This window comes from Myxine glutinosa, chromosome 13, assembly GCF_964187855.1.
Source record: "Myxine glutinosa chromosome 13, kmMyxGlut1.1, whole genome shotgun sequence".
In the NCBI taxonomy this organism is placed as follows: Eukaryota; Metazoa; Chordata; class Myxini; order Myxiniformes; family Myxinidae; genus Myxine; species Myxine glutinosa.
Window position 1 is genome coordinate 74,849,804 of NC_136273.1, and position 26,033 is coordinate 74,875,836.

Below are 26,033 nucleotides of genomic sequence, written 5' to 3' on the forward strand. Positions count from 1 at the left end.
TATAATTTGAGATCAAATGCCTGGGATTACCGGTAAACAAACGATACCGGAAACCATGTATTGTGGCCCCAAGGTGGGTTACCTATTCATAAATGACTTGTAGGGAAGTGCTTGCCATTGCAACGTCATGAAATTCCATACGTATTTTGCCTGAATCGTTCTCTCGATGTATATCCTTCCCACCTGCAGCACCTGATCGTGCTCCAATGCGTGAGGAGCTCGACCAGGCACTTCTGCAGCTTCATCGACTCGCATCGAGCTCGACCAGTGATAGCACAGGAGCGCCACCACCGTTCCTATCTCAACTTGCCGCGGTGGCTCCGTCACAACTTCCCTGGTTAGCCCGCTTGGCTGCTTGCCCTGCAGGGGGGGCACTGCGGGTTCTAGTGACTCCTTGTTCACTGGGCGAAGGGCTCGCGGAGACGTTACAAACGTTGGCACGTGGGCAAGTTGCTGGCGAGGCACCACCACCACGATATGTCGTCGTCATCTGTGCGTCATGCAGCCGTGGCAGTGAATTCTGCGTACTCGTTACAGGTGGGAACACTAGCCTTCATCAGCAAGACGAGTTATTCATTCTGCATCAAATCCACAATCACCACAATTATGATAACATGAGCAGAAAAAACGATGAATGTTTGGTTAAGATTAAGCACTAAAAAAGGAATCTTTTGTGTTTGTTTTTCAGGGCCTCTGCAGGCTCGAGCTCTATCCGAGGGTATGCTTACGACGGCTGACAGTATGAAAGAGATTGGCTATGAACTCATTACTGGGAAGGCCGGAGTTCTCACCGCTTACTTTCAATCTGCACTACCTGGTAAAAAAACAACAACAACAAATACCATGCAATTTCAATATATCTACCAAATGTCAGGTGACCAGTCATACATCTAGATGGATAACTTTGTGGTATGTCGAGAAGTTAATGGCTAAATGAGCTCTTGTGCTATGGTCTTGTTGACTCCTTGGACAGATGTCGATTTGGACGCATTGTTAGATCGCTGTCGGCAAGAACGCAACGGCTTCGTGCTGAGTCCTTTCCCTGAACGGACGGCCAGGTGGATTCGAGAAGAAGAGGCGGCTGCTCTGCTTCCCGTGGGTAGCCCAGGTATGGCCATCAGTGAATAGCCTCGAAACATACTTTATATAATGACACATAGAGACCGAGAAGATAATGCCAAAATATTATTGTACGAAACACTAATAGCTAGTGTTGGGTATGGTGGCCTCGTGGTAAATGCACTGTACCATCTGAAGGATTCAAGAAGTATTCAGGATTTTGACTTGAAGTCGCATAATTCGCCGGTTGCCATCTAAAAAATCCAGGTGGCTCACTGATGATTTTCAAGAAGAGGTCTCACCTCATCTGCTTTTCATTTTTCTTTGCCAGTCCATGTTTCCTAATTGATTAATAATACCTTTAGGTCACTTGCGATGACTAATGGGACTAATAAAAGGGAGCACTAAACTGGAATCCCCTTCACGTGATCAAACAAAATGGCGCCATGGTTTGCCATATTCCGCACTTGACATGTCACGCTGAATGTAACATTGATCCCGTTAAGCACCTTTTCTATGTTGAAGGCTCCAGTCACGGACTATATAGTCCTCATCGAGGCCAGGCCTTAAATAAAAGAGAGGAAGAGTGTGTGATGTTTCTTTGTAATAAAGAGAGATTGAAGCTAGCCTGGTAGCTATAGTTTGAGCGAGACAGAAAGTAAGACCAGCAATCCCGACACGGAGAGCGTAAGATGTTTCCGGGCACCATGTTAACGCTCTTAAGTCTGAACGGTAGTACCACCCTGTGCGGTTGCTGTCAACAACCTTCTACCTAAAATTTAATGCTACAACAAATTAAATAAATAAATAAAATTATTATAATTAATTAATTAATTAATTAATTAAATCATTACTACCATAAATCTGAACTAAGACTTCAATGAGACTATTTTATTTGCCTTAAAAAAGCTAAAATAATCATTCAACATCTTTCCTTAAGCCTGCATGTGGCATTGACAAAGTTATACATTTGAAATACCCGCGATATCCAAGACATACAAAGTAGAGTATAACGTGGCATATTTGTTTACTAAAGACTAAATGTATGAGCTGGATTGATAGCGTAGAAGTGTGCACACTCACCCCTCAGCTGTCTATGCTGGATTCAAATCTTGGCCCAGCTATAATCTGTCATCCTCGTATTGTGTTTCGTAAGCAGGGCAAGGCGTCAATGTGTGCACCATCCCTCAAATGGATGTTCAACTGGGCGCTCCGTCTGCTAGCATTAGTAAGTGAATGCTGAATATCCCTGGTCTCATTCACAAAGTGGAGGTGAGCTATGGCCGGCACCTGGCCTGGCCAAAATTTTGCTCTAACCTTTAGGGGGCACTGCATCAGTGGCCATGTTGAATCCCTCCAAGCGCAGACACATGCTGTATACCAATGATGATGAATAAATGGATGTACTTACGAATTGAAAAACTAAAAAGGCAAGACATTTCTCGGACTACTTTTACTATACTTTTCACAGAATTTTTGAACACGGACTACGTTTACTATACTTTTCACAGAACCCTTTGAACATGGACTACTTTTATTATGTTTTTTCACAGAACCCTTTGAACACGGACTACTTTTATTATGTCTTTTCACAGAACCCTTTGAACACGGACTACGTTTACTATACTTTTCACAGAACCTTTTGAACACGAACTACCTTTATTATGTTTTTTCACAGAACACTTTTAACTTCGACAATTTTTACTACATTTTTTCACAGAACCCTTTGAACATGGACTACTTTTACTATGTTTTTTCGCAGAACACTTTTAACATCGACAACTTTTACTATATTTTTTCACAGAACCCTTTGAACACGGACTACTTTTACTATGTTTTTTCACAGAACCCTTTGAACACGGACTAATTTTACTATGTTTTTTCACAGAAACCTTTGAACATGGACTACTTTTATTATGTTTTTTCACAGAACCCTTTGAACACGGACTACTTTTACTATGTTTTTTCACAGAACCCTTTGAACACGGACTACTTTTACTATGTTTTTTCACAGAACCCTTTGAACACGGACTACTTTTACTATGTTTTTTCACAGAACCCTTTGAACACGGACTAATTTTACTATATTTTTTCACAGAACCCTTTGAACACGGACTACTTTTATTATGTTTTTTCACAGAAACCTTTGCACACGGACTACTTTTACTATGTTTTTTTCACAGAACCCTTTGAACATGGACTACTTTTACTATATTTTTTCACAGAACCCTTTGAACATGGACTACTTTTATTATGTTTTTTCACCGAACCCTTTGAACACGGACTACTTTTATTATGTTTTTTCACAGAACCCTTTGCACACGGACTACTTTTACTATATTTTTTTCACAAAACCCTTTGAACACGTACGACTTTTACTATGTTTTTTTCAGAACCTTTTGAGCATGGACTACTTTACCATACTTTTCGCAGAACCTATTGAACACGGACTATTTTTACGATGTTTTTTGCAGAACCTTTTGAACATGGACTATTTTACCATACTTTTCGCAGAACCATTTGAACACCCTTTGAAGCTGTTATCCCACGACAAAATAAAACCAGAATGGCACCCGGTAGAGCGCTTTCTCCGTCATGCTGAACACGTATTGTATGCCACCGATAGGCTGAATCTGCATCTGGATATTCACTAAAATCGAATTAATTCGTCCTTGTTAAACACCCAACTTGTCTACCAAGTTTCTTCTGAATCCGTCCATAACTGTTTGAGATATCCTGCTAACAGACAGACAAACAGACAGACTGACATACAAACAGGGGTGAAAACGAACCTCCATCCACCTTCAGTGGCGGAGGTAATCATTCTGATATCAGCAATGATTGTGATGTCAGGTTTACCATTGATACAGCACCTGATCTCAATTCTGTCTCCATTGCACAGCCATTTCTGCAGAAGAATTCCACCTCTTTCCTGCTCAGTTAGCTGCAGCGCGCAAGCTTTTGTCTCAGGTGTGCGCCGTCGCCGACTCCGGATCTCAGAACCTAGACCTCGGCCGTTTTGGTCGTGTTGACTTTCTGGTGCTGGTGCCACCCTCCGAGGTGTTGCTACAACAGACGTTACGTCGGTTGCGCCTTTCTGGTAAGAGCTTTGGTCCACCTCTTTAACGATGCCCCCATATTATCACCTTGTTGGTACATATTCATTGTTGACAGCTTGAAAATTTAATCCAATAATCGAGGTAGCAGCCCAAAGTTATGTTATTCTGGCAGACACCGTGGGCAAAAATCGAAAAGTGTTGATCATAACTTGATAATACAGCTTCATTGGAAGTGTATAGTCAGAATTGATTAATTTCCCGAATTGAGTTACACCTATGCTGAAACACCACCTGCAAAACAAACACACATTGAACTTCCCTTTCACAAACCATTCTAATTTTCTTACCTGTCACCAGGTGTGTTGGCTGACCTTGGTCTGGAGGAGCGAGGGTCGGGATCCACGCGAAGTGAGCGCTACGTGGCCTGTCTGGATGGGGATGGGCCTGCCCGCCTCGAAGCTTTCCTGCGACGTGTTCGACAACATCCGTACACTCTTTTTGTGCTCATCCATGATCATGCTCACTCAGACCTTTCGAGGTATGTTTCTGACAGCTGCCCATATGCACTGCTTTGCAGGACGACCTTAATCCTTATCCAGCATTCTTGTTTTAATTAAGCAAGTTATCAGAAAGAATAAACAGTTTTGAAGTGTTTGTTGAAATACAGAAATGAAGGACTGCATGAACTCCATATAGGCCATTGTACATCTACAAATCTATCCTAATGTTTGTCCTTTAGAGTGACTATGATTGGTTTTATGGTTTTACGCAGACTGATTTGACCAGGATGAAGGCACTTCCTGTATAACTTGCACACTGAAGACTATATCATTGTATGACATCACAGCATTAAACAAATTTTTTTATGCCTCCACCCCCGAAGGTGGCCGGAGGCATTATGTTTTCGGGTTGTCCGTCCGTCCTTCCGTACGTCCGTCCGTCCGTTCGTCTGGGCTAAACCTCGTTATTCTCAGCAACCACATGTCAGATTGAGAGGAAACTTTCAGGGTAGAAGTGACACCCATGCAGAATGTTTTTTTAATGATAATTGTGACGTCATAGGTCACGTGGTATGGCAGCCACTTGGATTAAACGCAAATAATTGAAAAATTATTTCTCGGAAACCACTGAATTGAAAAATTTGAAACTTGGCACATTGTCAAGTACTCCCAATGGGGAACAAAAGCATGACAATGATGACATCATAGGTGAAGTGATATACCAGCCAAAAATGTTTTAATCGAATTCCTTATCCTAAAAATCTGAAACTGCATGCACATGATCTGTGACCCATTTGTATTGAAATAGAAAATTTATGACATCATAGGTCACATGGTTTGGCAGCCATATTGGATTTTACCTAAAACCCTATAAAAACATTTTCTCCCAAACCACCAAATCAATTGACTCAAGACGTTATGTGTGTCATTGAATAGGCATGGCGATTAAAAGATGATCACAAAAACGTCATGGTTACATGGTGTGGGGGCCATAGTGGATTGAAGGAAAATATTAAATAATTATATCTCTGAAACCGCTTACCCTATCGATGCGAATTTTTACAAATATCATCCAACACCATTGTTGCATATAGTTTGAAAATGATGATGTCATCGGTCCCATGGTTTGGCAGCCATCTTGGATAGAAAAACTAACCTTGTCCGATCAACACAAAACTTCACAAACGTTATTTCCTACCCATACATATGCAGAGTGTACATTTTTTAAGGACATACGTCACGTGGTGGGGCAGCCACATTAGCTTGAATGCCGATATTTTTAAAAATCCCTTCTCTGAAACTGCTTCACCGATCGATGTGAAACCTGTCATGGCTGGTGAAAATGTGATACTTGAAAACAGCTGAAGGGATTTAAATCAAACTTGTTTATTTTTAGGGCAGTGAATGAGGGCTTATACCCATTGTCACGGGCAGAGACTACACGGAGGCATATTGGCGAAACAGTCACATTGCTCTAGTTCAACATGTTCTCTAATAGCCCACGTGATTCATTTTTTTATTTTGTATTTTTTTTGTATACACGGTCAAGACTCATGAAAGACCTAACACACTGAAAAGATCAGGACACCACAGTCGAGAGAGGGCTGAAACACCAACAGCAAGGTTAAAGGATAAAATAGGGGGGTACATGGTTTAATAATGGGTGTGGGGAGGAATGGGGGGTGGGGAGGACGCTCGGGGTTGACAAGATGGATACAGAAGCAAACTCTCAGGAAGCACCAACTGTAATTTTGGACCTCGGCCATTTTGGTCGTGCTGCATTTCTGGTTCTGGTGCCACGAGGTGTTGCTACAACAGACTCTCCGTTGGCTGTGCCTTTCTTGGGGTGAAAAAGTGGGGGGAGGAGGAGATAACGAGTGTAGAAAAGGTTATGGGTTTGGATGGGGGATGATCTGAGATGGTGGTGAGCAGCTATCTTGAAAACTTGGATGTAAGGATGGGATTGAAGAGAATGCGGAAGTTGTTTCTACAGGTGGCAAAAAAGAGGAACCAATGAGGAGGTGACCAGTGATTCTGGATTTTTGAAGTTTCTTGAGCCGCTTTCATAAACCAGACCAGACAGAGCGGGGAAGATGATCTCATCCTTGAATATCATTAGTGAGCCATTTGGGTTTTATCAACAACCCAACAGTGACACGGCATTTCTCTGATGGCTAGCTCACCTTTCAGTAGCCTAGAATCCAAAGTCTTTAAACTGCCGCCTTCAGCCTGATTTTAATTCACAATGTCGAGGATGCCACATGAGGGTCCTCACCAATGGGCCGAGTTTAATGACAAAGGCCTATGTTGCAACCATTCTTATGCCAGATCTATGCCGAAGAACAGCCGAACTAATGAGAATGTGATTATCAAGGATTCAACAAAAAAAATGAAGTTCAAGCTAGCAAAGAAAAACGATTTTAATGTGACGAAGCCATGTTTTTAGACATTCAGGAATGAGGTTTGAGTATTTGAGCCTCCCAATTGGGCCATGCTGTGCTTTTGCAGTTTTGACAAATAAGCTCCAAAGTTTGCCATCTGACATTTCTTCTGTGATAAAAAGGTTAGCCGGAACCATTTTGGGTGGTGATGAACCAAAGGACGGCAGAGACTCCCGGCCTTGCATGCAATGAGAGGCCGCGCCAGTATTGATTGGATTCAAGGGTCAATAAGTTTGGGATGTATTATTTTCTCAATTTTTATGAAAGTGCATAAAAGCAAGATATCCTAGTGTGGTTTTAAGGGCCTCATATTTGCTTCTATGTTGAACAGTCAGTTGTTTGTACTCGTCTGCTGTTCGACATACTAGGAAGGAGTTTATATATTTTGGGGACATTCCTTGTGCCTTTGTTTTTAGGATTTTTCTGGAGCCCTCAGCATATTGTATAGACATTGTCATGCTACTTTATCGAAGTTGGATTTATTTTTGGACTTTTCTCTGCATTCCACCGATCAAGGGCTGGAAAAATGCTTTCTATGAAAATGAGAGGCGAACATAGTCCAGATTTTGTTTGTTGACAGTTTAGTTGATGCCCTTAGTGCTTAAATCTCAAACATTGATTTTCAGTTATATGGAAACATAAGTGCTCTTTGGGAATTGGCTTACTGCCTTGCACTTGAATGGAAATATATTTGAGTTAAATATCTGGGTATGAGATCTGTTTTTAATATGTGGGATGTTCAAAAAGTTTGATGAATGAGATACTCATAATAGTCCAACATGAGTCCAAATAGGATAACGAAGTATGTATGTATGTATGTATGTATGTATGTATATATATATATATATATATATATATATATATATATATATATATATATATATATATATATATATATATATATACATACATACATACATACATACATACATACATACATATATATATATATATATATATATATATATATATATATATATATATATATATATATATATATATATATATATACACACATATATATATATATACTGTATGAATCCATTTTTAGTTCTCCAACCTTTAATGAGCAAACAAACAACTGCTCGACGTTTCGATCAGCAACACGGATAAATGTGCATCCACTGACCTTTCTCAAGAGTAAAGCAAAACAACTCTATACCCCCCCCTTATTTAAGGGGAAAAGGGGTGGGGACACCGAACCACCAATCAATGCCATTCTGGAACAACTCGTGCCATTCAAATTTAAACGGTACATCAAAACCGTACATGGCTGCCCGGCCATGGAAACCCATTTCATGAAGCGACCGACGAACAGTAGTTGTGCTGATGTTGCTTCCAGATGCAGTTTGGAACTCGGTAGTGAGTGTTGTAACCGAGGACAGACGATTTTTACGCACTACGCGCTTCAGCACTTGGCGGTCCCGTTCTGTGAGCTTTTGTGGCCTGTTGGAGCTGTTGTTGCTCCTAGACGTTTTCACTTCACAATAACAGCACTTACAGTTGACCGGGGCAGCTCTAGCAGGGCAGAAATTTAACGAACTGACTTGTTGGAAAGGTGGCATCCTATGACGGTGCCACGTTGAAAGTCACTGAGCTCTTCAGTATGGCCCATTCTCCTGCCAATGTTTGTCTATGGAGATTGCATGGCTGTGTGCTTGATTATATATACCTGTCAGCAATGGGTGTGGCTGAAACAGCCAAACCACTAATTAGAAGGGGTGTCCGCATACTTTTGGCCATGTAGTGTATATATATATATATACATACATATTATATATATATATATATATATATACATATATATATACATATATATATTATATATATATATATTATATATATATATTATATATATATTGTTGCGAATATGGAATTTGGCCTCCATATCCGCTTGTAAATATTCCCCTATTTCCCCAATACTCCCCAACTATCCCCAATCCCCCATTCCCTAGTCCCATTGTCTGTAAACAACAATCAGTAGAGCCGACCTTCCCCTTTTTCCCCCATTAAATGTCGTGCCCAGGTCCACCGCATCTCACGTAGACAACTTTCGGACATCTTGCTAGTTATTCTTAGTCTATGTCAGTTAAGGACTCCTTTCCATTAATTCTGACTCTTCGTTGCACCAGAATGTGATTATATGGCACCAGTAGTGAGTTTAGGACCTTTCCCATACCTCCTTCCATCTTCTTCCCCAAACAACAACTACAACTACAACTACAACTACAACAACAATTACAACAACAACGACGCTGCGCGGGGGAGTGTGCGTCATCACACCGGCTCGGTTAGCCGCCATTGACAATGCGCGCCGGACCATGCGCTCCACGGGGTTACCACGAAGGGGCTCCTTGTCAGTCCCCCGTCAAGGGCGGAGCCGGTAACCCCCCCCGCATGCACCCAATGAGAGGCGACGTGCCGATTCCATCTGGGGCGGAGCTAACGAGCCGAGGGCGTGTCACTCCCCGCCGGAGATACGAAGCGACTCACCGGATGTGAGGTCAGATGCGCCCCCAGCCTGGAGAGAGAAGTTGCCACGTACGAGCGCTGAATACCTCCCCGCATCTCTGGACCGGACCGAGTCGATTCTGACCTTTGAGCCCAGGTGCACCTGGAGCCATCGATCCTGCCTTTCCTAGCCATCAATCCCCGTGTGAGTCAGCCTTTTGTCCCGTTTATCTGTCGTCTGTTGGGAATAATATAAGAGTGTGTCTAAGTGCTTATCTTACTATGCTGTCCCTCTTGTAGTTGTAATCTAACCTTCCGTAACAATATAACCTCCTCCGGAGGTCTTGAGAACTGAACCCTGGTGTCGTGTCATTTGAATCCCAGCTGTGTGTCTTTTCCTTCATTGATCTAGCGTAGCGCGATTAGTCAACGTTCGGGTATAATCGGGTAACTTGTGCAGACGTGGTCATACCAAACCGCTCGGTAAATAACATCTAAGCCACGTCTGTAACAATTGGTGTCGAGGAGTGGGATTCGGACCCGGGACTAAATTTATTAGGCCCAAATTTGTAACAATTAGAATCGATTCGGAGCGCGTTTCCCGCGCGAAATTATAACGGTGAAATTTGATTTTGTTATACGGAAATAAAAACCCGAATTTTGAAAGTCGCGCTATGGCAGACCAAGACAGCTGGGGTCCGGTAGGGGAGAGTGAGGCAGGGTCGGTCCAGGACCAAATTGAGGGACGCGAGGAGAGCGAAGCAGCGAGGGTAGCAGACGCACAAAATAGCGTCGTTGTGCCCGACATTGCGGGAGCGCAAAATGGCGCCTCGCTGGTCACCGCGCCCGCGACCGTGGCAGCGCCACCGGTGGATTTGAACTTGTTTTTAATACAAATGAAGGCCCTTATGGCCCAGAATAGCGAACGGTTAGAACAAAAGATGGGGTCCAATAGCGAGAAATTGAGGGAGGACATGGGGGCCAATAGCCAACGGTTAGAACAAAGGATGGGGGCCAATAGCCAACGGTTAGAACAAAGGATGGGGTCCAATAGCGAGAAATTGAGGGAGGACATGGGGGCCCAGATCGGAGGGTTAGGGAGTAGAATAGAGGGATTAGGAAACAAATTTGAGGGACTAGACAACAAATTTGAGGGATTAGACAATAGATTAGGGGAAATACAGGAGGGGTTAATGGGGGTAGAAAACAGAATGGCCGCTCAAGAGAATCAAATGGAAGGGATGAAAAAAGGGTTAGAGGGGTTAGAAAACACCATGGAAGGCAAATTGAGGGACATGAGGGACCAAGCGGAAAGGGAAGTTAACCAAATGGGGCAGCAGATAGAGGGGGTCAGAATGGGGGTAGAAACCAAACTGGATGCTCACAGGGAGGAAATGGATCAGATGAGGGTGGCATCTGGGCAGGAGATGCAAGTGATGGGAGAGGAGATCAGAAGAGGAGTGAGTGAGGAGGTCGGAGGAGTGCGCGAGGAGGTGAGGCACTGTAAGGAGCACATGGAGAAGGAGGTGAGAAAGGGGACTGTAAAGTTACAAGGGGGCATAGAGGTCCTGACGCAGGAGGTGGAACAGCTGACGGAGGGACAAAAAGGACTAACGGAGCAGGTTCAAAGGAACACTGCGGTATTAGGAGGTTTAAAAGCGACACAAAACGACATAAAAAACGACTTGATAGCGACAAAGAGGGAATGTCAGATGGTACGTGAGGGACTGACAACGAGGCTGGACGAGGTGATAGAGGTAATGGAGACGAAGGACCGACAGGTAAGGACGCACATGGAAACGGTCAAGGTAGCCTTGGAGGACGAGCTTGAGGAGACGTACCGGGGAATGAAGGAGGTGAAGCAGAAATTAGAAGAAGTGGAAGAAGGGGTGAGCGAAATTAAGAAGCGACGGAGAGAGGATAAGAAGGAGATAAAAGAGGAGATAAAAGAATTGGTCCAAAGTCTGTGTTTGGATCGTGATGATGTGCTCATTAACCGGATGAGGGATTCGCAGGTGATGGAGGAGAAGCGAAGAGGAAGAGGACCCGGTGTAAGTGGTGACCAATATGGTCGTGCGTATGATGCGCCAGGGGATTTAATAAGCTTGGGGGTCGAGATAGACCCGGGTGTTCGTGAGAGGCCGTTGGTGAAGTGTGCGACAGGTCTGGTGTGCGAAAAAGGAGGTGTGCGAGAAAGTCCGACTCTGGGGTGTGTGAGGAAAAAGTGCGTGCCAAGGAGTGAGGGTGCTGGCGAGAGTGAGTCGGTCGTAGCGCGTGTGCGAGGGAGCACATGGGAGCGTGGTGTGGTGAGTGTTACAGAGGGTGTGACGGGAGAGTGTGCGCAGGAGTGTGCGCGAGAAAGGTGTGTGACGGACAGGTGCATGGGGAAAGAGTGCGCTGTCAAAGGCAAGGAAGAATGCACGCCTGTGGTGAGTGTTGCAGAGGGTGTGACGGGAGAGTGTGCGCAAGAGTGTGCGCGAGAGAGGTGTGTAACGGACAGGTGCATGAGGAAAGAGTGTGCTGTCAAGAGTAAGGGTGAGTGCGTGGTCAAGAGTGGAGGTGAGAGTATTGAGAGTGACAAGGAGAGTGAGTTGGTTGTGACAGGTGAGCGAGGATGTACACCTGGGATGGAAGGATGCACACCTGGAATGGTAGAGCGTGAGTGGGAATGCACGCTGGAGTTGGTGGTGAGGCACGTGGTTGGGTGTGCGAATGAGAGCACACCTGTGATTGTCACAGAGGAGGTGACCGAGGAGGGGGCGCGAAGCGGTGTATTGGTGAGGTGTGCGAGCAACGAATGTGTGCCAAAGTGTTCGGTGGTCAGGTGTGTGACCAAGGCTGTGAGTGGAATGGGTGTACCTGGGTGTGTAAGGAACGGTACGAGGAGCATGGGCACGGCTGGATGTGTGAGCAAGGAACGGGCTGCGGGGTGTAAGCGTCCAGGTGAAGCATCGACGTTAGACGGGGTAGAGTTTAGAACGACTTATAGCCGAATCGGGCCCTCGGTGCGTGCTGGGCCTCGCTTTGAACGGCCGCGTCCGTGCTCCACTAGGCGGAGCGGGCAGCCCGATAGGAAGGGTCGTTATGGCGACCACGTTTTGTTGAGACGTGCCGGCAGGTCGAGATCGGGACATTGGATGGCTCCACGCCGAGGTGATGCGTGGGATCTCGGCCCGGGTAAGCCCCCGTCCCTGCACCGAGTGCCGGACGCATCCAGCCGCTGGCACAAAACAACCAGCATCCATTGCTTGGCTTTACGAAGCCGGGCTTTGGACAGGGATTGGCGCACCGAGAGGTATTAGTGAGTCGACTGGGTGATGAGGTTAGTGTTTTGGACCCAAAATTAGAGAAAAACAAAATTTGATGATTGGCAAAGGATTGGCAGTGGTGATTGGCAGATGATGGGCAGTGATTGGCAAATTTTTGATTTGTTGAAATTTGATGTGCAAAATTGGTAGTGAGAGACCCCCGATGTGGTGGGATGGCATCCCTGCCACCCTGCCCAAGTGGGGCAAAGGAGCAATAGCTTATGGGGTGTATGGCAGTGAAAACTAGCCCGGGTGGGTTAGGTTATATTGATAGGGCCCTAGAAGATGACATTAGGTAACGTTAAGTTTAGTTAGTGACTGATACCTGTAGTGGGGACGCAGGTAGATTAGTGTGGATGATAATGACGAGGGAGCGCAATAGTTTAAAAGGGACGACTGGGAAGCGCAAGTTTCAGAAGGGAGTAGTTAGCTGAAATGATGCCGTGTGTGTGAGAATTGAACAGGTGTGATTGCACAGGTGTGCAACTGGACAGGTGTGTGGAGCAGTGTGTGAGTAATGAGTGTGTGGATCAGCGCGAATGCGCTTGGGGAGAGAAGGGTGCAGGTGGCACCAGGTGTGAGAGCACAGGTGTGCCAGTACAGGTGTGTGGAGAGAGTTGGAGTAAGTGGTACGGAGTGGTGTGCATGGTGCGAAGGTGTGGATGGGGGAAGAGTGGACCCCTATCACGGATACCCGGGGCGGGTAGTGTAAGTGTTAGGTAGAGGGTACAGGTAAATTGTGGTTGGATATTGGCATTTGTGGTGCGGTTGCAGAATGGTGTTGTGAATGGGTGCATTAGTGTTGTGGAAATGGCTGGGCGTGTAGCCTGTTAGTGTGTGTAGTTGGTTGGGCACTCCACCACTGTGAGGATGTCGGCCAGGTGAGGCCGCAGGTGGGCTCTGGGAGCCGGTAGTTGTGAGTGGGTGCCTGAGGATCCCGGATGTGGATCGGGCAGCCCAGTGCCAGAGAGGGCACCGAGTGGGGAGAGAGCCAGAGGGCCTTCCCCAGGTAGTTAGGTTAGGGTGAGGAGCAGGTAAGCTCGGAGGCAACTGCAGTGGTGGAGGTGTGCAGGTGGGTAGACCCACTGGGAGAGGTACACGCCACAGCCCAGAAATTGTGCGAGAGCACCGGGAGATGAATCGGGGGAGTGAGACCCCAAATTGAAAAGCACCACAGTTGGCCAATGGGAATTGGTTTTTAGAACCCATAGTGTAAGAGGGCCAATGGTTTGGCCGGAGAAAGACCCCGGGTAGTGTAAAGTTGTTAAAGTCATTTAGGAAATAGTTAGGATTGATGAACCTGTCGCACCATACGCAGCCACTTACCTGTGGTGATGATGATGACTCCACACCTGTGTTTTCTTTGTTTGTGTTGCAGAAATGAGAATTGCTGTGAGGATTTGTGAGACGCATCACGACGTGGATGAGACATTGGGGTGATTCCATCTCTCCCTCCCTAGGAGGGACTGATGATGAATTGGTAATGGCAAATTATGATGTTGAGTTGGAGATGGCAAATTTTGATGAAAGTTGAAAATGGCAAATTTGATTGGTTAGGAGGGAGAGAAGACGAATTTGGTTTATGGGAGGAACGGGGAAGACAGTAGGGATGTTTGTTGATTTGTAAAGTAGATGTTTATGGGTAGTGTTGTGTTTTGTGGATACAGTAAGGGGTAAGGGAGGGGCCATGTAGGTTACCTGGTGGGGGGGGGGGGAAGCGTACGGTAGGAACGTACCTGTCTCACCTGGTTCCCATGTGCCCCCAGTGTGCATTACCTTACATTGCGTGCACTTTTGCGCCCTTACCACCTTACTCACTTGTCTGCTTCTTTTGTCTCCCACCTCCGAGGATCTGGCTTTGGGGTAGAGAGAGAGGAGAGAGAGGTGCTGGCTTCGCAGTTGTGGGCCTGCACTTTCGCTGTTTGCTGCTTGGATCGATACACCATATAGACCGCAATGTTTGTGGCCACCCACAATGGACCGCAGCTCTTTTGCGGCCAAGCACCACCCGTGGATGGACCTATGGGTCAACGTGGCACCTATGCCTTACAGGTGAACCACTTATAGTTGGCCCCCTGACGGCCACAATATAGAAATGGACGCGGTTGGCGCCTTTCTTTATTTTTTGAAAGAGGCAAGAAGGCCAAGTGCACCACACGAAGGCAAGACCAGCGGCAGAACATCGGCCGGCTGCGACACCACCGGTGATTTATAGACACTTTATTGGTGCACCGGATGGTGCTCACTGTGTGATGGGGTGGTGCTTGATGCTTGGAAGGGGTGCTCTGCACATTATTAAAGGCCGTAGGCCACAGAGCACTCGTGGGTTGGTGTATCGATGCTAGCATGCATGCTCTCTCTATGCATAACATCTGCATGTGTTCCTCCAAAAACAGGTCCTGGATCGTAGTGTAAATATCAGCGTAGTCGTGTAAATAATGCTCCCTACCGGCTGTATGTTTAGTTTGAGGATTCTTTCCGGATTCGGTTATCCTGTGGGTGTGTTTCTGTGAGGAGAAGGGTGCAACGTCGCAGGGGGACATATTTACTCATTTGTGAATATCTGTAAAACTGTCGCACTCAGGGTAGAGTTAATAGTAGAGGGAACTACATTGCGTGCCACACTAAAGTAGGTAAAAATTTATCGGGTCGGGACGCCCCGAGGGTAGAGAAGGGTGCAATGTTGCGAATATGGAATTTGGCCTCCATATCCGCTTGTAAATATTCCCCTATTTCCCCAATACTCCCCAACTATCCCCAATCCCCCATTCCCTAGTCCCATTGTCTGTAAACAACAATCAGTAGAGCCGACCTTCCCCTTTTTCCCCCATTAAATGTCGTGCCCAGGTCCACCGCATCTCACGTAGACAACTTTCGGACATCTTGCTAGTTATTCTTAGTCTATGTCAGTTAAGGACTCCTTTCCATTAATTCTGACTCTTCGTTGCACCAGAATGTGATTATATGGCACCAGTAGTGAGTTTAGGACCTTTCCCATACCTCCTTCCATCTTCTTCCCCAAACAACAACTACAACTACAACTACAACTACAACAACAATTACAACAACAACGACGCTGCGCGGGGGAGTGTGCGTCATCACACCGGCTCGGTTAGCCGCCATTGACAATGCGCGCCGGACCATGCGCTCCACGGGGTTACCACGAAGGGGCTCCTTGTCAGTCCCCCGTCAAGGGCGGAGCCGGTAACCCCCCCCGCACGCACCCAATGAGAGGCGACGTGCCGATTCCATCTGGGGCGGAGCTAACGAGCCGAGGGCGTGTCACTCCCCGCCGGAGATACGAAGCGACTCACCGGATGTGAGGTCAGATGCGCCCCCAGCCTGGAGAGAGAAGTTGCCACGTACGAGCGCTGAATACCTCCCCGCATCTCTGGACCGGACCGAGTCGATTCTGACCTTTGAGCCCAGGTGCACCTGGAGCCATCGATCCTGCCTTTCCTAGCCATCAATCCCCGTGTGAGTCAGCCTTTTGTCCCGTTTATCTGTCGTCTGTTGGGAATAATATAAGAGTGTGTCTAAGTGCTTATCTTACTATGCTGTCCCTCTTGTAGTTGTAATCTAACCTTCCGTAACAATATAACCTCCTCCGGAGGTCTTGAGAACTGAACCCTGGTGTCGTGTCATTTGAATCCCAGCTGTGTGTCTTTTCCTTCATTGATCTAGCGTAGCGCGATTAGTCAACGTTCGGGTATAATCGGGTAACTTGTGCAGACGTGGTCATACCAAACCGCTCGGTAAATAACATCTAAGCCACGTCTGTAACAATATATATATATATATATATATATATATATATATATATATATATATATATATACTGTATATATATATATGTACTAGTGGGGTATGCTTACACACTAAGTAATAAGAAGCCATGCTTCGTACATAGGTACATAATAAATAGAAGCTTTATGATTATAGGCAAGCATCACTGACCTCTTGCTAGATATCAATGTTTTTTTTTGGGCACGTTTACGGTTTTTTAAAATGTAAATTTTCAAAGAGGTTTTTATTTCATAGTTTACAGTCATATAAATTACAATTTTCAAATGCTATATATCGATTGTGATTTTTTATGGGCACCTTTATGGTTTTTTTATGTACATTTTCATTTACTGATGCTTTCCGACGGTTCTGTCATTTTTTACTGGTGTATTGGCTTCAATGTCCGGCGGCACGCCCAATTTCAGCTTTCTACATCACACGGAAGGTACCGAACATTAATACCTGTCAGTCATTCAGTGAGTGAGTAGTGTTACGGAGACGTCACTTCCGTTGTTGTGGTTCTCATCCAGTGTAAACATTTTTGGTTCCATGTACTATTATTGTTATCGTTTAAGTGAATTGGAGATAACTGTTTTCAAAAGGTAAAAAAAAAAAATGTTTTAAAAAGAAACCGGAAACCGGATCGGGAACCGGACGAAGAAGAAGAGGAAGAAGGAGAGGAAAAGGAGGCGGAGCGAGTAAGGTGGAGAAGAGCCGAGCTGCTTCGAGGTCTTGAGCAAACGCTGGCGAACGGGGTCACGAGTGAACTTTGGGTTTCCTGGGAAAGAGATTCCTGCGACAGAGTTGTTATCGCTGTGACAGATAAACCTGCATGACAGGTTTTGCGGTTGATTCTGAAGAGAATCATTGGAGTGCCGTTACGTCTTGAGTACGGACCGTTGGCCATTTTGCCTCGTGCCTGATTTCGGATCGCTATAGGCTCTTCACCTCGCTTCAACCATTTCACCGCATCCAGACGTTAACCTGGTGTGTGTGTGTAACGTGGATTTTGAGTGGGAATTTGCGGTTCGCCGATTGGGAGCCGTTGAACGTCCATACCCGAAGGTGTGATTTCCCAGTCGCCTCTTGAGGACACCTTTGCCCATCTTTGGCAGTGTGATTGTCAACTGAGCGGGATTCTGGTCTCGATACAACATCGTTCTGACGATCACTGGAGCGTGGATCGACTTTGGTTTGAAGCTGGGACAGAGACATTGGGACTGTTCTTTTCGCTCACTTGGAGCACAATGAGTTATATTGTATGAAACTGATGGTACCATCATAGGAATGATATATTTGTTGTACAATTGATTAATATTGTTTTTGTGCTGTTATTCTTGTGTGACCTTAATACAATACTTGTTTGTTGGTAACAATTGGTGTGGTTTCACCATTGATCTTTGACACACAGAATAATACATCTTTCTGCCGTGACTCCTCTCGAGGCTCGGAGGTACACCGTGGCCGGGGTTTGGGGAGGAGCATGTAACAGTAGTTAGAATGAGCTTTATATTTAGATTATATATTAAATATTCGATTAGGTAATGTACTTTTTATATTTATGCCTCCACCGATGAAGTTGCCGGACACATTATGTTTTCAGGTTTTCCATCTGGCTGTCCGTCTGTCCGTTCATGTGTCCGTCCATGATAGGTGTTCATTACTGTGATAATCTAAGAACGGCTGAAGGGATCGAAGTCAAACCTGGTACAATTATGTAGAATGAAGTAAAGATGAACTGAATACATTTTGGTGTCAAGAGGTCGAAGGTTAGAGGTCATGCTAAGTAATTATATTTCATTACTGCGATAACTTAATAATGGCTGAATGGATCTAAGCCAAACTTGGTACAGGTATGTATAATGTTGTAAAGGATGCACTGATTATATTTTGTGGTCCAGAGGTTAAAGGTCATGTCAAGTAAAAATTATGTTGCCGTGCTAACTTGTGAACCAGTGATGGGATCTTGACCAAACTTGGCATAAGTATATATTATGATGCAAAGATGACCTGATTTGATTTTGGAGTCAAGAGGTCGAAGGTCATGTTAAGTAAAAATTGTTTTGTTACCGCAATAAGTTAAGAACGGCTGAAGTTACCTAAGCCAAACTTGGTCGAGGTATGGAAAATGATGTCAGGATGAAACTATTAGATTTTTGGTTCAAGACGTCAAAGGTCATGTTAAGTAAAAATTATGTTACCGTGCTCACTTGTGAACGAATGATGCAATTTTGACCAAATTTGGTACAAGTGTATATTATGATGCAAAGATGAACTGATTAGATTTTCGCATCAAGAGGTCAAAGGTCAGAATCTGTAATAGGTTTTCATTACTGCGATAACTTAATAATGGCTGAAGGGAACAAAGCCAAACTTAGTACAAGTATGTATAATGTTGTAAAGATAAAGGGATTAGATTATGCGGTCAATAGGTCAAAGGTCCCATTAGGTAACAATTCTGTTACTGCACTAACTTGTGAGCCAGTGATGGGAGTTTGACCAAACTTGGTATAAGTACATATTATGATGCAAATATAAAGTGATTAGATGTCGGTGTCAAAGGTCAAGTCAGGTAAAAATGTGATACCTGAGAACAACTGAATGGATTTAAATCAAACTTGGTAAAAGTATGTATAATGACGAAATAATGTGAGTGGAGGCATATCGGTCGACGTCGCGATGTCGAAGAGTGCCATTCAAATTTCTTAACAATAATTGCATAAATCTGTATGTTAGAATTGTAAAAACATTGACGTGTGGACTGCAGTTGTGAGTATCTCATCTGTATAAGTCTTTTGAGCACCCCTCGTACATACATCGGATGAAGGGTGTTGACTTGTATGTGGTTAATGACCTGTGAACATGTTGGTGTTTCCATACAGTGCAGTGTGTGGTCCTGGTTTGCATGGTGAGGCCCACCTAGGCCTGGCCGATCGCCTGGTGAACTGTAGGGAAGCAAGAGAGTCTCCAAATCTGCTTGTGCTTCAGGTCTCCTGCTGCCCGTATGGCCTGCAAACCCAGAACGCACGGATTAGTCCATACAATGAGGTTTACTGGCCCAGCGATTCATCTACGGTGAGGAAACGACCAGCAGGATTCAATTGAGAAATCACAAATCATTATGGTGGAGCAAGTCATAATCCAGTGATTGGACCTTTATGGTGGAGCAAGTCACACTGTAGTAGTTGAACCTTTATGGTGAATCAGGTCATAATCCAGTGATTGGACCTTTATGGTGGAGCAAGTCACACTGTAGTAGTTGAACCTTTATGGTGAAACAAGTCATAATCCAGTGATTGGACCTTTATGGTGGAGCAAGTCACACTGTAGTAGTTGAACCTTTATGGTGAATCAAGTCATAATCCAGTGATTGGACCTTTATGGTGGAGCAAGTCACACTGTAGTAGTTGAACCTTTATGGTGAATCAAGTCATAATCCAGTGATTGGACCTTTATGGTGGAGCAAGTCACACTGTAGTAGTTGAACCTTTATGGTGAATCAGGTCATAATCCAGTGATTGGACCTTTATGGTGGAGCAAGTCACACTGTAGTAGTTGAACCTTTATGGTGAAACAAGTCATAATCCAGTGATTGGACCTTTATGGTGGAGCAAGTCACACTGTAGTAGTTGAACCTTTATGGTGAATCAAGTCATAATCCAGTGATTGGACCTTTATGGTGGAGCAAGTCACACTGTAGTAGTTGAACCTTTATGGTGAATCAAGTCATAATCCAGTGATTGGACCTTTATGGTGGAGCAAGTCACACTGTAGTAGTTGAACCTTTATGGTGAATCAAGTCATAATCCAGTGATTGGACCTTTATGGTGGAGCAAGTCACACTGTAGTAGTTGAACCTTTATGGTGGAGCAAGTCACACTGTAGTAGTTGAACCTTTATGGTGGAGCAAGTCACACTGTGGTGGTCGGACCTTGCACTGCGTAGTGCTTAGGGAGTGCTTCAATAGCCTGTCGGCACACTTCAGATTTATTTAGTTCCAGATGCAGCAATGTTATTGCCATTTTAACTGGGTGTCAACCAGAGGCGTTGTGTTCTCAATTGGTTCTGCAAAGTTTTCTCAAGTTACTAAGAGAATAGTGATCAGAGTGTTAACTGACTGAGAGCACAAACTTAGGATTGTACATATTTCAATTACAACACCACATTTGTTTCTTTTATAAATCCATTTTGTGAGTTTATCTACATTAATAGGTGTAACCTCAGAAGTATGCCACAGGTAAACAACTATATTGCTTTTCCCAGGAGGTTTCTTTACCTGACAGCCTGGTCTACTTTGGACTGGCAAACTACCTTAAGGTCATTCAGCCAGGCTGCCGCCCTCCTCCTCTTCGCTATGATGATGCTTATGAGAGCATGGCCGACTCGTTATTGGAAAGGTAACTGCCACTTGCACAAACATTTCGCGGCTTTGTTGAGTTTGTTACATCCGCCATCTAAGGTGGATGGAGGTTATGTTTTCACCCCTGTCTGTGTTTGTCTGTTTGACTGTGAATAGGATATCTCAAAAAAGTTGTGGACGGATTCGGACGAATTTTGGTGGAGAGGTTGAGTGTGTGACAAGGACGAAATGATTAGATTTTGGTGAAGATTCTGGATCTGAGAATTTTTTTTTAAAATTCACAATTGAGAGATAGGGCTAAAACAGATATATGACACGATATCTCAAAAAGTAATGGACAAATTCGGACTAAACTTGGTGGATAGGTTGTGTGTGTGACACGGACGAATCGATTCGATTTTGGTGAATATCCAAATATGGATCCGGATAAGATAATTATTAAAGTGATTCTTCACCATTGAGAGATCGGGTGAAAACCGATACATAGCAAGATATCTCAAAAAGTAATGGACGAATTTGTATAAAGAATCGAGGCTCGTGAAAGAGCTAACATTTATCACACAAACAAATCAAACAGACAAACAAAATATATAAAAAAAGGGCGCGGTAGACAAGATGGGGAGAGAAGGGGAAGCACACAAACACAACATTTGAGAGCAGGGACATCGGGAGATGTGTGGGAGGGAGAGGGCTTGGGGGGAGGAGGCGTGGGAAGGGGGGGGGGGGGGTGGGAGAAGTATAAAACACAAGGACACCAAGGACTTCCAGGAAAGAAGTTGGTATTTCAAAAAAGTGGATTTGGGGTGAAATTAGCGGGGGTAGAATAGATCAAGGTTTTGGATGGGGGAAGATAAGAGATGGTGGTGAACAGCTGTTTTAAAGACCTGGAGGGAGGAGTGGGATTGAAGAGAGTGAGGGAGTTTGTTCCAGAGGCAGGAGAAAAGAGGAATGAAGGAGTGAAGGTCAGCAGAGAGTCTTGATTTTGGCAGTTTAACCATAAGAGGGTTGCAGGCAGATCTTCTGCGACCTGTAGGAATATTTGGGGGACAGAGCCCAGAGAGAGCTGTGGGGACAAGGCCAGAGAGCAGTCGGTAGAAGACGGAAAGACCACCAACCTGCCTGCGGTGAGTGAGTGAAAGGCCCTTGGAGTTAGCTTCATCGCGGGAGATTCCAATGAGTCTGAACGCTTTGGTTTCAACAGCGTGGAGACGAGCTAGGTGTGAGGCAGGAGCACCAGCCCAGAGGGGAGAGCAGTATTCCATTGAGCTGTGGATGAAAGCCTTGTATGTAGTGAGGAGCTCAGGTGTGCCAAGGAAGGACTTCGCACGACGGAGGATGCCCATTCTGCGACTGGCTTTGGAGGCCAGATTTGAAATGTGGTTTTCCCAGGAAAGATCATGGCAGATAGTGAGACCCAAAAGCTTGAGTGACAGAAATTCGTGGAGAGGATTATTCAGAAAGTGGATGGGAGGGTTGTCCAGTCGGTCTTTTTGGAGAGACATCGTAAGAGTGTGAGGTTTGTCAGGATTGAAAGACATGTTCCACTTGTTTGACCAGTCTGTGATTTTGTCCAGGTCTGCAGAGAGTGAGGAGGCTGCAGACTGCCAATTTGAGGGACGAGGAATGGAGCGACAGAGAGTAGAGTCATCAGCAAAGAGATAGAGAGGATTTTCAAGAGAGTCAGAGAGATCATTGATGAAGACCAGAAAAAGCACAGGGCCCAGAACACTGCCTTGGGGAACTCCAGCCTGAACAGGAAGAGGAGATGAGAGAAACCCATTCAGGGCCACACGTTGACTACGACTAGAGAGGAAGTCTGCCAGCCATGCGTGGAGATTTCCATGGATACCAAAGGAGGAGAGTTTGGTGAGCAGAGCGGGGTGCCAGACCGTATCGAAGGCACGTGATATGTCGAGGGAGACAGCTCTAATTTCCTGTTTGGCATTGAGGACCTCCATCCATTGTTGAGAAAGCAGAAGCAGCATGTCCAGAGTAGAGTGACCAGGTCTGAAACCAAATTGATGATCAGAGATCAAGCCATTGGAGAAGAGGAAAGATTTCATATCCGAGGCAATGATGGATTCCATGGAGAAGGCTGATTGGTCTGTAGTTGCTAGGATCTGTTTTTGCACCTTTTTTGTGCAAAGCGGTGATGTTGGCTGATTTCCAAGCAGATGGCAGATGGCCTTGAGCAAAAGAGAGGGTGAAGAGAACAGAGAGAGGGAGTGAAAGAGCAGAATAACAGGATTTTAGGACCCGTGGGCTGATGCCTTCAGGTCCAGTTGCAGAATCAGAGTCGAGGGTTGACAGAAACTTTTCCACCTTGTCAGGAGGAAAGGACACAGAGTCCAGGAGCAGCTGGGTATGACTGGGTACGGTGGGTACAGAGAGGGATGGGTTTGGGACACAAGATTTAGAGGCAAACACAGAGTTGAGGCATTCAGCTTTTTCACGTGCGGAGTCAGCCCTGTAGCCGTTTGAGGTGAGGGAGGGGATGGAGGGGGAACAAACACCAGAAACAGATTTGACCAGACGCCACCAGGATTTGGAATTCAGACTAAACTTGGTGGATAAGTTGTGTGTGTGACAAGGACGAAACGATTCAATTTTGGTGAATATCCGAATACGGATCTGGATCAGAGAATTATTTAATTTTTTAAGGTGTTCGGTGCCAAGAACATGCCGATTTGATTTTGGTTCAGGTCCAAATCCAGATCTGGCCTATCAGTGGGGTATAAAACATAAACTGTTCAGCCTGGCAGAGGTACGCTCTCTACAGAGCGCTGTTCTAGTTATTAGTGTTTTTGCAAGAATTTTGAGTGATTTCTAAATCACTGGGTGATAACTGTTTCTTCTCTGGCTAGAGTTTAGTTAGAGATGCATGAGCTGACCTCACTTCAGAATCTGTATTCTGAAGAACTCAGAGTGTGCATCCTGACCATCCGATGCCAACATGTTGGCAGAATCAAAGTGGGAGTTTCATTTAAAAAATACTTTTGCTCATGCATGTAAATAAATCAAAATTTCGAAAATGATGTTCCTCATGTTCAGAATATTATATTATGCGTAGTCTTGGGTATACCCATTCTTACAGAATGGGTATACCCAGGGGTACACCTATCTAGGACCCCGGTTTTGGCTAAACCGTTAAGGTGGATGGCTTGAGATCTTAGGGTCTGAGTTTGAGCCCTGTTGTGCCATTGAATTAACGCCAGTGGGTTGACTCAGCCTGTCATCATTCTGAGGTCGGCAAAATGAGTATCAGCTGACTGGTAATGCTGGGCATACAAGAGTGCCACAGCCACGCCTCCAGAGAACGATGCAGCCACAGGCTACACACGAACTACCACCAACTATCAAGGGGTAATTATCGTGAGACAAAAAGGCACTCAGCACATTGTCTCTGCTCAACGTGTCTTTCTTTTTTCCTGGCACAGGTTTCCAAGGTTGCACAGTGAGGTTATCAGAGCATACCTCCTTATCCGACAGTACACAGCAACGCTTGCTTGGCTTGCGGCACGCCGCAAGCCGACGAAGGCCAAGGCCACCGACGCCCCGACAGCCGAAACCCTACAAGTGTTGGCAGGGCTGGTTCATCACGGAGATCCTTCGGGTTATGGACACATGCTGTTGTTACGTTTGCCTTCGGTTCAGCTGGCACGTGTGGCCTTTGAGAGGTTGCGGCATGCCCGCGACAGCCTGGGCCTGCAGTTCTGCTTTGAAGTGCTGCTCACGACACCCACCTCTGCTGGGTTCACTCTGGCACCGCACTTCTTGCAAAGGCTGCGGGTACATCGGCTGGCTACAGCAGTGGATGATAATAATAATAATAATTATAATAGATTAAATAATCAATCAATTATTATTATTCATATTATTTCTACCCCTGGCATATTTGATGTTATTCCTCCATAAACTGTTTCAATTCCCTTATGTGTTGTGTGTTTTCCATGCAGGTGTGGCGAGGCATTGACAAAAGTGACTGGCTCCCGAAAACCTTTCAGGATCTTGAAGGCCTTCCATGTATTTTGTTGCTCAGTGGGACCAGCCCCATGGGAGAGACATTTCCTCGGTAGGATGGAAACTTGGAAAGGGAATGCAAAGTTTTGGTTTATTTTTTTATCATAACATTTTCACCCAAAACTCCTAAACATTGATCGTACGTATAGCATGGCCAGTCATCTGGCCTACTGAAACAATAGTGGTGCATTAAGTATCTGCTGAAGATGTAAAGATAGTTGGATGGTCAAGTTGTACTGGTGGGATAGAGACTGACTACGTTTCCTAGAATTATTACGTTTGTTGCCCTTATGTTTCGCTTTTTTCTCTTAGATCTCTCCAATTTTGTGACCTTCGGCTATTGACCATGGGAAGCCTGACCCGCTCCGGACTAGAACAGGAACTCGGCGTCACCTTCCGCTATGTTTCTCGGCAAAACGCATCCACACCCTGCCACCGGCCTCAGGATTCACATGTTGAACAAAGTACTAGGTCCAGAGAAGTCCATCAGGGAAGTCCTCAAAGCAGCATGGGCCTTACATCCACCGGTACATCAAGAAGTCCCTTTTTGTACTTCTTAGCAAGTTGAACATGACTTTTGTCCATCTTGCATGAATACGAGTGCTAAAGTCTCCCTTTAGAGCATGTTTAATCCAGCCGCCTTGTCTACAACTATGTGGAAATGAAAGGTCCCACAAGAGTTGGCCTTTAAGATTTACCATGGCCACATTCAGCCTGCCGATGAATTAAATAAGTTATTGATATTAAGAAAGTGGATAGATTCAGTTAACAGAATAAGATAAGTAAATATGGGACATTTTACCTGTACCTTGAATACAGTTGGGAGAGATGTCTTTGAATCAGTTGGATGTCCATTATTACCCATCATAAACTCCTTACCCAGTATCATAAACAACTATGCTCATGTCCAATTAGCTCATGGGATTATCCACCGGGAAACACTCTTTATATCACATATTTGTCAAGACAGGCATCACGTGATTACCAATCGCAACCCACATCACATGGAGAAGGTCACTCCTAATTGCCAGTGCAGCAGCGCCAAGTAC

At 45.0% G+C, this 26,033-nt stretch overlaps 2 protein-coding genes across 3 annotated transcripts in view; both read left to right on the plus strand.

Annotated features, from left to right (window-relative positions):
• The window catches only part of GREB1L (GREB1 like retinoic acid receptor coactivator), a 240,453-nt gene that overhangs the window by 103,495 nt on the left and 110,925 nt on the right, over window positions 1-26,033 (plus strand). For both annotated transcript variants that reach the window (XM_068134609.2, XM_068134610.2), the window contains 10 exons: window positions 190-537; window positions 689-817; window positions 974-1,108; window positions 3,962-4,159; window positions 4,476-4,656; window positions 19,487-19,679; window positions 20,868-21,001; window positions 24,402-24,753; window positions 24,921-25,036; window positions 25,297-25,511. In XM_068134609.2, the coding sequence (XP_067990710.2) occupies window positions 190-537; window positions 689-817; window positions 974-1,108; window positions 3,962-4,159; window positions 4,476-4,656; window positions 19,487-19,679; window positions 20,868-21,001; window positions 24,402-24,753; window positions 24,921-25,036; window positions 25,297-25,511 (2,001 nt within the window). The remainder of the gene's footprint in view (window positions 1-189; window positions 538-688; window positions 818-973; window positions 1,109-3,961; window positions 4,160-4,475; window positions 4,657-19,486; window positions 19,680-20,867; window positions 21,002-24,401; window positions 24,754-24,920; window positions 25,037-25,296; window positions 25,512-26,033) is intronic.
• LOC144888698 (uncharacterized) overlaps window positions 10,972-26,033 on the plus strand; it is a 240,192-nt gene continuing 225,130 nt past the window's right edge. Inside the window, exon 1 of the mRNA XM_078767667.1 lies at window positions 10,972-13,016. Coding sequence (XP_078623793.1) covers window positions 11,025-12,812 — 1,788 coding nt within the window. The 5' untranslated portion in view covers window positions 10,972-11,024 and the 3' untranslated portion in view covers window positions 12,813-13,016. The remainder of the gene's footprint in view (window positions 13,017-26,033) is intronic.